The sequence below is a fragment of the Aulonocara sp. 'chitande type north' Nkhata Bay genome, linkage group LG16, assembly GCF_057382095.1.
Source record: "Aulonocara sp. 'chitande type north' Nkhata Bay isolate Kocher_YH1m ecotype deep benthic linkage group LG16, A_spYH_male_GT1.1, whole genome shotgun sequence".
In the NCBI taxonomy this organism is placed as follows: Eukaryota; Metazoa; Chordata; class Actinopteri; order Cichliformes; family Cichlidae; genus Aulonocara; species Aulonocara sp. 'chitande type north' Nkhata Bay.
The window spans coordinates 29,260,386-29,277,109 of record NC_141359.1 but is presented as its reverse complement, the minus strand read 5'-3'; the positions used below and the strand labels follow the sequence as shown (position 1 = coordinate 29,277,109).

The 16,724-nt window shown below is 38.3% G+C and overlaps 1 protein-coding gene across 1 annotated transcript; it reads left to right on the top strand.

Annotated features, from left to right (window-relative positions):
* The first annotated feature begins 7,136 nt into the window (after window positions 1-7,136).
* vgll3 (vestigial-like family member 3) lies at window positions 7,137-10,218 on the top strand. Its single transcript, XM_086266601.1, has 4 exons — window positions 7,137-7,563; window positions 8,443-8,794; window positions 8,942-9,481; window positions 9,604-10,218. Exons 1-4 carry the CDS (start codon window positions 7,459-7,461, stop codon window positions 9,642-9,644), a joined length of 1,038 nt encoding a protein of 345 aa, XP_086122727.1. The 5' UTR covers window positions 7,137-7,458; the 3' UTR covers window positions 9,645-10,218.
* Window positions 10,219-16,724: the final 6,506 nt, after the last annotated feature.

Here is a 16,724-nt window from a genome sequence, read left to right as displayed (position 1 = left end):
GGTCAGCATGCTTACTGCGAACCTAAAATCCACTGGTCACTTTGTAACAGACAAACTATTTGTGGACACTCTCACTCTAGCAAGCACAGTGGAGGAAGTGCTTTTCTTTGTCTAGACTTTGCAATTAAAAAGTCTCATTTCCATTTAAAAATGTGCAAAAATGGCAAGAACAATGGAAATAGATAATGAAGAAGCACAAGTGTGGGCTTTTAGAAGAAAAAACAGTTCTAACAGTTTCTTTTTCTTTGGATTAACATGTAAATTACATTTCCATTAACTCACAAATGAATGGCTGCTCCTCATTAGCAGGGCGCTACAGTGCAAATGATTCCACTGTGTTGCTTTGTGTCTCACTTAAACTGAATTATGCATCTATGTTCACAATCTCACGTTAAATGAGAGGAAAATATGTGTCCAAGTACAGTAAGTAGTTACTTTTTAAGTCTGAAAATGGCTAATAATGAACAGGAATCCACTCATATACATGTGCTTGGAGAAGCACTAATGGATCTTTAATTAGACTTAGTCTCCACTCCTCCCCCACCTCTTACACGCACTCTATGAAGAGTGGTTTACAGCATTTTACAGCATTACTACAGCAACATAGAGTGCAATATCCACCTTGAGTATACAGGCACATACACATACCATATAGCATGTTTTTAACTAAAGAATTCCAACATCTACCACCAAACTAAATATCCTGTTAAAATCGCATCAAATGTGTAAAAGAAGAAGTGTGTGATGGAAGAAATTTAACAGATGCAATTTAGGTTTCTTGGCCTTAGATGGACAATTGAGCTTCTCTTGATGTTTTTTGTGGAAAAGGAAAGAGAGGTGCAATAAAGCCTATTGCTCATCTTCATCTAAAGTGAAGTGAGCAGTTATTAGCTATTATAATAACACCACATGGCTGAATATGAACTGTGTGGTTGGCATGCCTGCTCTATTTTATTTTTTCATTTATTTTAACTGCCTGTCCAACTAAGGTCACAACTCGGATGGAGCCAGCCCATTTGAATGACGGGCGTGTTACACCTTCAACCGGTCACCAGTTAGAGATGGAGCAGGAGTTTATCCATCTCCATCATAATAGTCAGCGGGTAATGCTTGCAATTGTACAAGTAGTTCTTTTAGTAATTAAATTAGATATATGACAATGAGATGCTATATGGTGATGTGATCTATTTAATTTAGTCATATTTACACAGGTTTACCACTAAGAATAAAAAATTAAAGTATAATATTAAAAAACTTTTACACTGTAAAAAAATATGAACCTCAGGTCAAGTGCGTCTTGAGGATATTTGTTCTAAAAGAGAATTTACACTCTAAAGAACCAGCATTTATTTGCAGCCTGCAGGTTATTTGCATTTATTACAGTCAATGTTATCACCTCATCAGCTTCATCATCATCATCGCTCTATCTATATGTCCAGCTTAGGCAGGTGTGTGTTTCCATAGAATCTCTGGGGGAAAAGAAGGATGGCAACCTCACTTCAAAACTCATGATGTTGCAGTCTGCTTAATGTGACATATCATCAGCAGCACTCAGCATTATGTCACACCTGCTTCATAAGGCTCACGGGGTGAAGCTAACAAAAAAGCCAAACCATTTGGTAAAATCCTGCAAAAGTAGACTGGTGCAAAATCTTGTTCTAAAATCACTTCTAAAAATGCTTTTCATATTGTGGGGGCCTTAATAATTATGTGTCAGACTCTAATGTAGGACATTACACTTGTGACTTCTTTTTTCTTTTGGTTTCTTGGGATGTACCCCCTCAAACCCTGTTCATGTTTCTCTGACGGTGAAGTTTTAATAGGGATGTGGAATGTCTTTAGATCTAAAGCACTGGAGGTTCCGCTCATTTTTTCTTTTTTCTTTTTTTTTGAGTAAAAAGCAAACAGTTATCCAATTTCACTTTAATTTCTATCCCTTCCCCTCTCCTCCCTCAATTTCCCCCTCTAAAACAGCCACTAATAATCATCTCTGTGCCTCATTAAGGAGCAGAGCAGCGGAGGCACGGGCTTCTCCAGATGTTTGGCAGAAAGCCCCTGAGGTTCACTGCCTGTGTCAGAGAGCTTGTGTGTATGTGTCTGTTGTAATATGCTCTGAACTGTGCAGCATGTGTGCATGAATGTGTATGGAATACCATCATAAAGTTTGAATACTTGCACTGTCTCCCGGCATCCGCGTGTTCCACTGCCCCACTTCCAAAGCCAGTCTGTGAGTTTTCCTATACAACACTAGCTGGAGATATGGATAAACTCTGCCATCTCTGCACAATTGTATAATCAGTCTTTGGCTGCTAGTGTTGTCACACTGAGTAATGTGTCAAACTGTCCCAGTTACCGATCACTATCTTTGTTGTATTGAATAAGACTGAGCGATATTGTTTTATCCACTGTATAACTGATTAGATAATTGTCGTTTCGGTGGTTCTAATTAAATGTTATTAATTCAGGGGACGGAAATTAGTATATACACATTTGGCAATTAAGTTATTAGAACTTAATTAAGATATTCATTTAAAAAAAAAGCTCAAAATATCCTCCCCACGATAATTTGGCTTTCCACCCTTTGCCAATGTCTGTGAAGGTTCTCAGTCATCCAGGTCATCGTAGTCAAAGGAGCTGTGGGTCACCCGAAACCCTGGCTGATTGGGACCCACATCCATTTTCACACCTTGGTTGAGGTGATTAGAGGATCATCAGGGGGTCCTTTTGTCCCTCTTTGGGGGAATACTCCCACTGGGTTTAAATCTGGGACTCTCCGCCATTTGACCTTGAACTGAAGAAGCTTCTCGGATGAGAGGTGAAACGTCTTCAAGCAACTTAAAGAAGTCCAGACGCTTTCCTTTGCAAGCTCCTTTGACTACCCTTTGGCAATGTTAATAAAAAGTGGAGTTGTTCTGAAATAATATAAAATCCTGAAAATGTTCCTGTATATTGTATTGTTTTTCTCACCAGCTCTGCCCCACTTTAGCACCTTCTGCTTATGAGGGAATAAGTCACACTCTCATTGTGACATCAAAGTGAATGAAAAATGAGTGAAAATAATGACACTTACTCTCTTGCCACAGTCCCCGAAGTGCCATCATATCTGGTAACAACATGCAGTGAGGCAGGATGAGAAAAATTAATAATAAATCTTCCTGTTGTGTTTCTCAGACATTCGTTTTTCATGCGCTCATGTTTATGGGTGGGAGAGTTGCACACTGATTAAAGGTGTGCATAAAGTGAGAAAGATGAATGGTACATGCATTTGTTATATGCACTTTCAAAGGGATATTTGGGCTAAACACGTGCTTTCTTTACATGAAACATATATATTCTGTGTAAAAAGGTTAAGTATGAAGAAGCCTATGATATCCTTGAGTTAGCCAAAATGGATCAGGCAATTGATTATATAATGTTGTGAAACAGTATTTGCACCCTCCCTGATTTATTAGTTTGTTGCATATTTGTCAGACTTACATGTTTTAGATCATCAAAAACTTTTAATATTAAACAACAAAGCTGAGATCAGTTTGACAAGCCACACCCAGCTTTGATGACTACCAGACCTGATGAATCAAGACGTAACTTAAATGAAAACTTTCTGACAAAGTAGGCTAAAAGATCTCAAGAAGAGAGAAGCAACACATCATGCCACAATTTGAAGGAACGAAAAAGAGAAAAACAAAATCATTGACATTTGCCGGTCTGGGAAGGGTTGCAAAGTCATTTCTAAGGTTTTGAACCACAGTAAGAGCCATTCTCCATGAAAGGAGAAAACTTGAAATTGCAATGAACTATCTCAGAAGTGGCCGAAGTAATTACGACAAGAGGGGATCAGCAGTTCATCCAGAAGGTCACAAAAGAACCCAGAATAACATCTAAAGAACGTCATTCCCTACTTGCCTCAGTTAAGGTCAGCGTTCAAGATTCAAAAATAAGAAATAAACTGGCCTTAAATTACATCTATAACAGAGTTACAAGACAAAAATCCCTGCTGACCAAAAGGAACACAAAGGCTCATCTCAACATTTTGATGATTTTTGGGAAAATATTCTGTAAACTGACGAGACAATAGTTGAACCTTTCGGAAAATCTGAGTTCCATTCATGCTTGAAAATCCTCAAGTGTGTAAATTAAAATAATTCTGCAAAGAAGAGTGGGCTAAAATTCCTCAGTGAAATAAAAAAAAAACACATTGCCAGTTATTGCAAAAGCTTCATTGCAGTCCTTGCTGGCAAGTGTGGCACAACCAGTTATTAGGTTTAGGGACAACAGCTTTTTCACACAGGGCCAGGTAGAGTTGTCCAGCTTTTTTCCCCAAATAAACGAAATCATAATTTAAAAACTGCATTTTACATTTACTTGTGTTGTCTTGGTCTAACACTGAAATTTATTTGATGATGTGAAACATTTAAGTCCAACAAATATGCAAAAATAAAAAACAATCAAGAAGGGGGGGAATGCTTTTTCAAAGCACTGTAAGTGATATACTCACTGGCCACTTCATGAATTACACCTTGTCAGTACTGAGCTGGAACCCCCCTTTTACCTTCAGAACTGACTGTTCTGTGAGCTCATTGTTATGTTCAAGAAACCAGTCTGAGATGATCTGAGCTGACGTGATGTTATCATGTGTTATCCTGCTGGAAGCAGCCATAAGAACATGCATAAACTGTTGGCATAAAGGGATGGACATGGTCAGCAGCAATGCATTTAAATGATGTTCAGTTGGTATTAAAAGGCACAACGTGTGCCCAGAAAATATATCCCAAACCATTACACCACCATCAGCCTGAGCCTTTGATATAAAGGAGGATGGAACCATACTTTCATGTTGTTTGCACCAATTTCTTGCCCTACCACCTGCAATAAAATCAAGACTCATAAGACCAGAAAGCAATTTTACATTTGAGCAAGCGTACCTAATGAAATGGCATGTGATAGTACCCCTTTTCACATTTTGACACGTGCAGAAGGGAAGTAGGAAAAGTTCTTTGTGAATAACATTCACTGGTTTCAATACCCTGGTGTTGTGCCTGTTGGCTTGTTTTACTGGGAAAATGAACAGGACACCTACTGTAAATCCATACTATACATGCATACATACACTGTGGGTGTATATATGCATGTGCCAAGCTTTCAAACAACATCCACAGTGCTCCAAAGCTCTTCAGCATTCAGGTCAGAAGTACTGGATTCATGTATGTTATAAATATTTTTTCATTAGACATGTCTGCAAAGAAATATGCTGGCAGTAACAAAGCTCTCAGACCTCATCGTCATATTTTAAATTTACTGAACCACAGGGAAGAACAGGCATGCTGCATATAAGCCAGATACTTGAAGGAGAGGAGGAGCTAGGTGTCATTAGCCCAAATACAGCCTGTTTTTTTAAGCAGCAGCATTTTTGCAGAAAAAAACTGCAGAATAAGGAAGTGCTTTAGTTACAATATAGTGTTAACTCAGCAGGAATTAGAAAAGGCTAATTAGTGTGATAAGATATAAGCTCTCGGGTTTTTAGACCAATTGTTTTAGTGTCATTCCCACCCTTTCTACTTTTTAAAATTACATATAACCATTATTTTTGACACAGCATAACTGATTTTCTATCTTTTTTTAATAGAAACTAGTAGATTTTGAGGGACTGTCTGTTTTTTTTGTTTCTCATCTCCTTTGCTGTGGACTGTGGGGCAGTTGCTTTCTTTAAAATCACAACACCTGGCTTACCACCTGGTTAGCATTCTATGCATTCAATGAGATCAGAAGCAATTTTATGTAAGTGTTCATTTGGAACTGGGACAAAACACACTTTTTTGTTTCAGTTCACAATGAATGTACTTACACGTTCTTGTGTTTCCTGTTGTTGTTAATGAACTGCATTAAATATATGTAAACATTTTCAAATTTCAAAGTTTGCTTTTGGACTGAGTCAATCAGACAAAACAGATATGGAATACTATGATACCATAAGAAAAGATGCAAGAGTGACACAGCCTCATTGTAAATAAAAATCAATGTAATGATGGGTTAGGAGCAGTCACGTGTTCACTGGGGAAAAAAGTGATGAAAATTATTATTATTATTTTTTAATGTTTTGAACAACTATTGAAGCAAGTTTCGTCATGTATATATGGGATTTCTGGAGCTTTTTTTTTCTTGCCTCAATAACATTAATATATAATCACATGTTTGGCTTCATAACCATGATGGCAAAATGTCTTTAGCTGGCTGCTTCACTATGGGACAAACTGATAACCATGTGATGTTATTATCCTTGTCAATAGATGGCAGCAAACAGCTCAGATCTCCCAATCAAAGCGCTGAGGGGGAAATGATGATTAGCAGGCACTGTTTGTAATGAAGAGCGAGGCCCTACTGAGTTTTAGTTGCCACGATTTTTAAAAAGATATTTTGCTGCTGTTTTGAGATTCTGAGGTCTTCATCTCGATGCTAAAAAAAACCGTTCATTACTTATCCTTCACATTTTTTTAGTCATTGTAACGCACCAGCCGTTGAGAGGCACCTGTTGCTCACAGACGACCTACAGACGAGGCTGTTTGACCACAAGAAAAGGGTCAAGGGTTTTTTTAAATTAAAGTCCCTCCTCTCATGGCAAATTTCAAAGCAGCCTTTCCTATAATGACTAACCTGACAGTGTTAATTTTATATTAGGAGTTTTAAATGAGCCTGCTGCAGTATTTTTAGACTAATCTGACTGTGATTCAGTTACTACAATTATTAATGGTTAACAAGCTTTGACACTGTGGAGAATATTTTGATAGACCCGTACTTAGAAAATAAAGACATTTGTAATCAGACCAATGAAAACGGCTGAAAATAAGAAATGACACGTAATAAATTAAACTTCTTTGTCGATAATGGTGATTTAAGTTTAGGATTTGTAGTCTCTCTCTAATCTAATCTTTGTTCAGATATTAATAGTGGCATGCCACACAAGCGCTCAGTGTTAAACTTTACTGTAGGGAAACCTCGACAAACCCTCAGACTTTCGGCAATAATACTACATTACTAAACTCTGCGCCATAGAGGCCCTTCCCCGGTGGGCGTGCGTAACGGCCCCAGCCCTCTCTAAATATATAACTCCCCTCCAAAACAGAAAGAGGGGAAAAACAAGAGAAGATGATGCTTGTCCAATCAAGAACTATCTGAAAACTTGTCAGGGGATAGGTTTTTTTTCCGGATATTGTGTGCGTCTCATACCGTTTTGAACTATTTTGTGGCCCCGGGTGGTGCTGGTGGAGCGCGCAACGGGAGGCGCATTGTTTCTATGCAAACTGGGCGACATGGCTATTGTATGCGTTTGGGCATATATGGAGACACTGATGGCTCAGAAGACACAGCCCGTCTGAAGTTTCAAGGAGAGTACCCCTCGGCTGTGTTTCGCCAGTTTCTCTCCTTCGGCTTCCCTCTTCTCCTTATCCGTTTCGCTCCGTCGCGATGAGTTGCCTGGATGTGATGTACCACCAAAGCTATGGAGCGCACTACCTCCCAGCAGCGGCGTACAAGGCAACTTACTATAACCACCATCACCAACAACAACAGGTGAGACATTCATCGCAAAACTTTTGAAGGCACTAAGAGGGGCAGACACCGAGATCTCAGCTCGAGGCTTTCCTTTTTGCTTGAAAATAAGCTTATTTTTTCCCATTTGAGGGCTCGTGTGCCCTACAGGGGGACGCGTGACTTTTCTATTTTCACAAGATAATCGAAATTCGTATTCAATTTACAAGCATACTACAAGCAAAAGATTTATAAAACTAAATGTATAATAATTAAGTACCTGGCAGAAGACAAAAAAATAACTAAAACTGAGTTTGGAATTAAAATATTATAGCAGAAAAAAGTTGTTAAATATCATCAACGGAGGAAAGTTTTAAGATGATTTATAAAATGTCCTTGGTGAACAATCGATTTCAATTTGTTTCTGTTCCAAAGTCTTTATCCTTCAATTGCTTTAATAACTTTTACCTTAAATTTCCTTTTTGTGTGATTAAATTCCAGTCTGGAGATTGGTATTCAACACAGGTCAGGCGTAATGACACGGAACTATTAATCCTGCGGTCAAACGGTGATGTAATGACAGTCAGTCAGTCACTGAGGAATGTGGATCAGGCACACTGAGCTTTACAAATAGTTTGAATGCAAAATGGAGGCGAAAAGAATCTTAGTTTCACACGATTCCCAGTCAGCTTCCACATCAAATAATTAGTGGTACAGTGTGACTCCATGTCATTTATTTATGACATTTAGAACTCTGTGTAACTGTTAGCACCACCAACATGTGAGAAATTATTGTCTTCTGTATTATATCTATTCAAAACCAACACAAAGATGGTCATTATTTTAAAATTTAAATTCTAATAAACTTGAGCTACTGTTCTTTTAAACTTTCATTTAATCTCTATTTGTATCTCATTCCAGAGAAAGCTGAGTGTTTACAGTAAGATGCAGGAGTGCATGGACCAACACCAAGGAGGAGGAAGAGGGATACTGCCCAGAGAAGAGGTCCTACAGCAGGGTCCTACAGCAGCAGGTGCTGAATCAGGCAGCAGATCTTCATCTGATTCCGAGTTAAAGGATGGTACTCAGCCAGCAGAGACGGAGTACTTGAGTTCCCGGTGTGTATTGTTTACCTACTTCCAAGGAAACATTGGTGATGTGGTAGATGAGCACTTCTCTCGTGCTCTCAGTCAGTCCAGCACCTTCAGTGGCGATACCAAGCCCATTAGAGTGACTCAGCCTTTGGCTTCAACCACCGCTGGCCTATGGAAAGGTGAGTAGGCAACACTTGCCTATGTAGTTGATGCACTGACTTGGTTTAACTATCCAAATAGTTACAAAACCCCTAAAAATTAAATCTAAAAATTGTGAAAAATAGCTTGTGTCAGTCTTTTAAGTCTTTGTGATGTGATTGTTTCAGATGGTGGCTCTCTCACTGAAGGTCAGGGAAGCTCAGCTTGGAACAACACTTATCCATCCCAGAGCAGCTCCTGTATCCCCGCTGTTTCTGTTTCAGTCCACCCAGGCTTTTCCTCCAGCCCTGTTTCATTCAACCAACAGGATGGAGCTCTGTGGGCCGGCCACATGCTTTCCCAGGCCAGCCTCTCACCTGCAGCTACCCTTCCTGATAGCTGGACCTACAGCCTGAACCACCAGAGCACAAGCGGTTACCCAAATGTTCATGACGTCTACCATTCCCACCCCCACATCCACACTCGGCACCATCACCCCATGCTTCATACATACCCAGCTCACAGCACGGCATTGGATTCCAGATTCAATTCACTCGTGCTGCCTGGTGTTAGGAGCCAAAGTCAGACATCCACCAACACAGGGGGTTCCCCACACGGCAAGGGGGTGAAGGCAGGGATCGAACCCAGCAGCAACAACAATGTCACGGCTACCTCTGCCACTTGGACTCCTTCTGGTCTCCATGGATCTTTAGAGGCATATGACACAGGTAGATATAACGGCTCAGTAACTCTGACAAGCCTTGGTCAAAGTTCACATGTTTTTTTTTTACTGCGCCATTAAATCTTAAACTCACAATAACATTTTAACCCTGTTTGTTTCTCTTTGCAGCTCTTGATCAAACCAAAGCAAAGACATCAGTTTGGTTCTAACTGATGGACTGGCAAAAAGCTCAACTTATGCCAAAAAGGACTTACTATGTGGCTTATCAATGTATGGCTGCAACACCAGCACTGTAATTCAAAATGTAGCTATAGAATGCTAACTGTAGCTTAATCTACGAGTCCTGCACTGTCCACACAATTACTGATATGAACTCAGGATTGGACTTAAATGACAGTGATCAGTATGCTTTGGCTGCACGTCAAGGCCCTCGAAGAACAATAAAAAAAAAAGACTACTAGCTTTAAGAATGGAAGGTCTCTTTTCTGTCAGCACAAAACACCAATTTACTTTCCATGTGATGCGTGACTAAGTGGTTCTGTTTCAAGAGCTTGATTTTGACCCCCATTTTGTTTTGTACAGTAAAATGTTTGATGATGACTATAAATTGCTTATGTGTCTGTGTTCATTTAAGCCATGCTATATTGTCATTTGCTGGATGACCTCTGCTAAAACTGTTGTTTGGAAGCTGCCTTTCAATTTTGCCTTTCGGGGAATTTGTAGTGTAAATATTGATACTGTATGTTTAAGGAATAAATTCAACATCTGAAAAGCAAAACCTTTGCAGGTGCTTTGTTTTCTCTGACAGAAACTTGCAGATATGTAGAAATCAAGACCACGATGCACTAATCCAAAGCAAAGTTTAGAAAAGGATCAGTTTATTTTAGGCGGCACTCTGTTGCTGTTCCCATTATGTGTTAGTTTGTTGTTTCCAAATGTAGGAAATGTCTTTAATAAAGAAAAGCATCCATGTTGATTTGATGCTGGCATTTTCTCTATTTTTAAAAGGACTGGTACATATACAGCATCTTTCAAATCAAAGCATAGTCCACTACAAGTCTCATTCACTCAATCACACAAACATTCATGCAGCTTTTACAGATGTCTGACCGTTTTCTAACATTTACAAACACATACAGATAGATGCATCGAGGTCAACCCTTGGTCACTACTTCAGTATGCAGACTGGAGGAGCCTAGCCTATTCCCCAACCTTCCAATTGATAGACAAGCCACTCTACCACCTGAGCCACAGAAGCCTTGTATTTTAACAGTACATCTCATGTACAAGACCTTCTTTCACATATGTCATAAAGGTAGAATAACTTCTGAAATCTACACATTTTAAAAGAGAAATGACTTCAATAACTACTGAATTAATAAAACAGAAGTTTATCATGTTAATATGCTGAATCAGAATCTTTAAAGATAAGACTTACTTGAGTAGAAGCTGCACATATATACTATAAAATTCAAACACAACCACATAAGAAAGGAAAAAATTTGAGCGCTTCAGCTGTGAGCATATATGTTATGTTATTCAGCCAACAGGATCTGTGCTGCAGTACCAAGGGAAGTGGTTTACATTCCACAGACCGTTATTGTTTGATACCATGAAATGTCTGTTGTCTGTTTCCACACAAACGCACATTTAAAAACAGACACCGCCAGACTGACAAATACACACCGAGGAATGCATTTCCGTCTGGACAGGAAGTTTGTCGGACGGGGGCAGGCACACACACAGAAATTCTGACCTTACGTACCACAGTTAAGTTTGATATGTTTATATCAGATTCATCAATCACTTGAATGGAAGTCTTGGTTGATTTCAGCTTGTAGAATGAACTGACTGACCAAATGCAGACATGTTTATAATATGACTAAAATCTAATTTTTACAATCAAGAACTGATTACACAAATAGTGTGTGTATGTTTATGTGTGTGAGTGTACTTGTATTACACATGATGTGACAGAACAAATATATACACATGTGTCACATTGTAGGGTCATATCCTATATTCCCCTAAAGCATATGCTTCATTTTTAAAGTAAAGGCTTGGTTTAAAGGTTGAGCTCATAGGAAATAATCGCAAGTCAATGTAATGTCCTCTGAACTAATAGAAACACACTTGTCCGTGTGTGTGTGTGTGTGTGTGTGTGTGTGTGTGTGTGTGTGTGTGTGTGTGTGTGTGTGTGTGTGTGTGGTGAGTGGTCTGACCAGGTGGTATGATCAGCAGTACCAGCCCACTAACATTCCTGCTCCGCTCCCACGTATCTCACTCTCCATCTCGACTAAACAGCAGGACTTTAAATCTGGAGCACAGCAGCTGCGTTTCCATCTAAACTATCAACAAATTATGACGCATAGAAAAGAAAAGCCCAACGGAGAAACACTTATTTAATCAGAACTGAATGTTTGTTTCACTATCATTTCATTCACTTGTCTGTTTACGTTAGCTGGTCTATGGTTCATTGAAAGACGTAACACATGAGTTCCTGCAACCTGAAAAAAATGTAAATGAGGTGAAATAAATTGTTACTTTGTATTATTTTTATCTTTGTTTTGTGTTGAGTTGTTTTTCTTTTTGTTTTTTACAGACAGGCCTTTAGAAAGCTAACATTTTTACTTTATATACTTTATTTTTAAGTAGTTTATATTTTATTTATATAGCACCAGTTCTCAACAATAGTTGCCTCCAGGCACTACGCTGTAGGTAAAGATCTTGCAGCATTAGAGAGAAAATCCCAACCATCACAGCAAGCACTTGGCAAGAGCAGGGAACAAGAACTCCCCTTTTTTTAAGGAAGAGATGAAAGAGAAGGGAGGAGCAGGTATCCGCCATGGTTTTGGGGATGAGGGGAAAGAGAAGTACAAAAAAAGGAAAGCCCAAGAAGACAAAACACAATGTATCAAAAAGAGAAGACAAAATTTTATAGTGTGCAGTGGTAAAGCAGATGATGAGTGAAAAGAGTGGAGAAGAAACACTCAGAGCATCATGGAAAATTCTCTAGCTGCCTAATCCTATGGTAGCGTAATTAAAGAGTGGTTCAGGGTCACGTGACTCAATCCTAATTATAAAAATTATTTTAAAAAAAGAACAATTTAGGCTTAATCTTAAAACTAGAGAGGGTTATTGAGCTTATTCCCATTCAACTTTTAAAAACTCTAGGAACCACAAAGAGCCTGCAGTCTAAGCAACGTTAAGCCAATTGCCGCCAATGTGGCTCAACTGACAAGTCTTAAGGGAGCTTTCAGAACAGCCTGATCATCAAGAATTGCAATTGTCCAGCCTAGCAGTAACAAATAATTGTAAGAAAATGACTTCAAAAGATCTCTTACGATGCAAAATGTAAAAAGAAATGTAATTATATATTACTTTTTATGCAAGAAATTACATTTATTACACATGCATGCAATTAACGCTAGCTACTTAAATAACATGATCACATTTATCTATGTTTTTAGCTCTTCTTTTGTTTTGCACAACACAGCTTTGTCACCAAGCACTGCACCACTTTGGAGCATTCATCGACTGGAGTTCTGGTTGTGTCTCCCATGCTTGCTGAAGATATTGATGTTTGGGTTCATTATATGGTGGAAAATGAAAGGCCACAATTTGCAAGTAAGCTCTTCATTTGCATTAGCATACAGCCTCCACATCAGCATGTAGTGTAGTTACATGCAAACAGGCATCCCGCTGGCAGCCTTGGAGAATCACTGCAGGCACTTCCACTGCAGGAAGGAGAAAAAATACAGATACACAGAAATGGAAGTTAAATGAAAGTGAATTAATTTGTCTGTTATAAAATTACCATGGGGTTAAACAGTTTCAGGAAATGTAGCATTAGATTGTTATTAAAAGTTTAAAGCTTGTGCTTTGTGCTGATGTTACAATAAATATATCCCAAACAGTAAATGATTACATTACCACTTTTTCTTTGCTGCTTAACATAGCTGATTAGATTAAATATGTAAGTTAATAAAGCAATTTTTATTTCATGTGGATTTCCTGTTCTAAATTTTTCTTTCCAAAATGAATCAATTTTATCCTTGAATCTTATTTGCACTCAAGTTCAAAGTTGCACTTACATTCACCAGAAGAACTTATTGCAAGCCCAACTACACACACACACACACACACACACACACACAAATACACACACATATGCATGCACACACAGAACTGTGCTTCACTGGACAAAAGATACCAAATGAGAAAAGGATAAGTGCTGAGCCAATCTAGGGCTATAGCTCTTCATCTCCTCATTGCCATGATTGCCTCTTCCATGACCAATCTCCTCATCCTTTCTGTGGCAGACAAATGCATTTATTTTAAGAAAAGAAAGTAAATTGTTCTATTTTCTCTTTTATTTTCTCAGCATTCACATTTTCCTCCAACCTGGGGTGCACCTTTTGGATCTTCCAACTCATAATGAACTCATACTCATAATTCTATCATTGCTATCCTCTAAACCTCAGCCTGTTTGTTATCCATTTAATTTGTTAAGCTGTATGTTGCTCAGACATCACTATATCATCATCCCATACTGTGTGCACTTTTATTATCGCTGGTAATGCAAAACCGTTGTACTCTGTTATAAGCATGTTAACCAGTGTCTTTACTGGTAAAATAAAGCTTTTGCAAGCTGTAACTATTTGTTACTGAAAAGGTACTGAGTCAAACTTTTGTAGTAGTGTCGTATAACTAGTAAATACAGGGCAAATTTTGCCAGCGCCGATGCTGACACCAATACCGAAACAAATTCTTAACAAATTTTAATGATCACTAAATCACTTTCCACAATAATTTTTTAACACAGCAAAACACACCTCTCAGCTTTTCCACGGCTTTTCAAAGCTTGAAAAGCAATTTTGGGGATTTTTTTAATATTCATATCTCTAAAGGTTCCAAAATTTTGCATAGTGCATTTTTGAGGTTTATTTTTTTCATTACCAAGAAAGTAATCAATACGCTATCAAAATGCTAGTATTGATCCAATACTAATACCAGCATTGGTGTTGATACTACTGATGTTTGGATCAATGCTCCCATCTCTAGCAGGTTGTCTTCTTTTGAAACACAGCTAAGTCTCAACCATAATCTGTCTTTAAGCTTGAAACCTCTTAAAAAAAAGCTAATTAACCTTATTGCCACACATGATATATTAACAACATTAAAAGATAGATGATTGTGGACATAGTCTAATTTGGCATTTTCTTTATTTGCTTTGCTTTTTGTTCATATTGTGTCGTAAAAGTGAATTTGGACTGAACTGAATTAATTCAGCCCAAGTGAAGAAGAGAAAGTGGAGATAGAAAACACATGTTTAGATTAGCAGACTGGAGAGAGTCCACAGAAAAGAGATGAAAAAAAGAGTAGGAGAGGGAAAGTTGATCGGTCATAACACAGCCCAGCTACACATTCCAGAGTAATTGAGCGGATGATTAGTTTTACAATCAGCAACACAACACCAGCTGTCTGAACACAAAACTATATAAATACAGAGATGAGGATGGTTAGGAGAAGAGAGAAGATCTAGCTAGAAAAAGAAATGGAAAGTAAAGCATATGGTAGTCATAATCCCTCATCACATCCTCCTCACTGTTTTTTTGCTTCCCTTTTCCATTCAAACATTTTTTCCTCACTTCCACAAGTCCGCTCAGTGTCTACAAATCACTGGGGTAATTAGAGCTAATTTGCCCTCCTTGAACAAGTATTACGGGTGTTAGGGGTATTAGCGAAAGGCTCAGCTTTCACCGTTCTGTTTGTGTCAACAGGGCAGCCTAATGAAGCGTGCTGGGACTGTCGCAGAACACTTGTCCTGCTGATTACACTTGATTTACCAAGTCCTCTGTGTTTCAAGTGATACCTGATTCCTGTTTAACAAATGACAAGGAACACCCAAGGAGCCGGGAACCTCGTGTTCTGCTTCTCAAGCCTTAGTATATTTATTAACATTGGGTTCAGATCAATATTTGCAGTAAAATATTTGCAGTCTTTCCTTCTTAACTGCCAATTATTTCCTTAATGCAGCAGGTCAAATGAACAAGCCACGTAATGGAGGTTCGAACACGACTAACATTAAAATTCTATAAGCTTTCTCATCAAATTTAGATTGGATTAGATCATTACAGCTTAATTTAATTTTGTTTAGATTCGATTAAACTCTAATGATACCATGGAGAAGAGTCACAGCAGTACAGAGAAGGTAATATGTAACTGCTGAAGGACAACAGCGCGGCGAATGCCCAAACATGTAACATTTTCTACTCACTTTTTTTAGAAAAGGTTGCAATGAGGCGTTTTCACATTATTACTCAAGAAACTTTGGTTTAATTGGCTGTCTTTGAAAAAGAAAACATTTTAAAACTGTACTAATTAATTGTTTGTCCACATGCGGGAAGGATAATGGTGAAGTTGCTGATTGAAAAAAAATGGATTTGGCCACTATGAGTACTCACCTGTTTCATAACATTGATCATCATTTGAACACATACCTAATGATTAATGCATTTCCATATGAAATGTAAATAATGTTGCAAACACTGGTGTTTTTTACAGAAAGCGGGAAGTGTTACCATGTCAACCAGGAAGTCAAAGTTTGAAAAGTTGGGTAAGTCCTGTATTTTATCCTAACCATGATTCAAATCCTAAATGAAAATCAATAAATAGATCACAGGGCAAGATCAACATTTGTGGCTGTTTATAGCGTACAACAAGAACGCCCACCCGTAACACTGGCCAGCAGCATTCCTGTGTTTGCCCACACACAGGGAAGCCAATATTCGGAAATCTGATAATAGTTCTCTCAAATTTCTTTTCAATATTAAAAAAGTAGAATGAAAAAAACAAACATTGACATATAAAGTAAAAGTAAAAATAAATATATATTTAAGTTTGCTACCAGTAGAGTTTCAAGGGGCTCTGACACCAACTGTTACCATTAGTGACACTTGACGTGGCAGTAAACTAGTAAAATAATAACTTTAACTGCTATATTTTAAAAAAACAAATAAAGGTTGGTACAATGTTTGCAAAAGGAAAAAATAAAAAATAAAATACAATAATAATCAGAGGCAAAGGCACTCCATTCATAAAGACCAAAGTAGGAGCAGCAATAGCCTGTGTCTATAAGCTCCAGCGTGGATAATGTGCCAGCAACCACAGAGGCCAGTACATAGCTGTCATTCCTGTGTTCACTGGAAGCACATTTAGCAACCAACACCTGTTTCCCCTGCTTAGTCTCCACTGTAAGCTGCTCCAATACAGCCCCGCCTGCATCT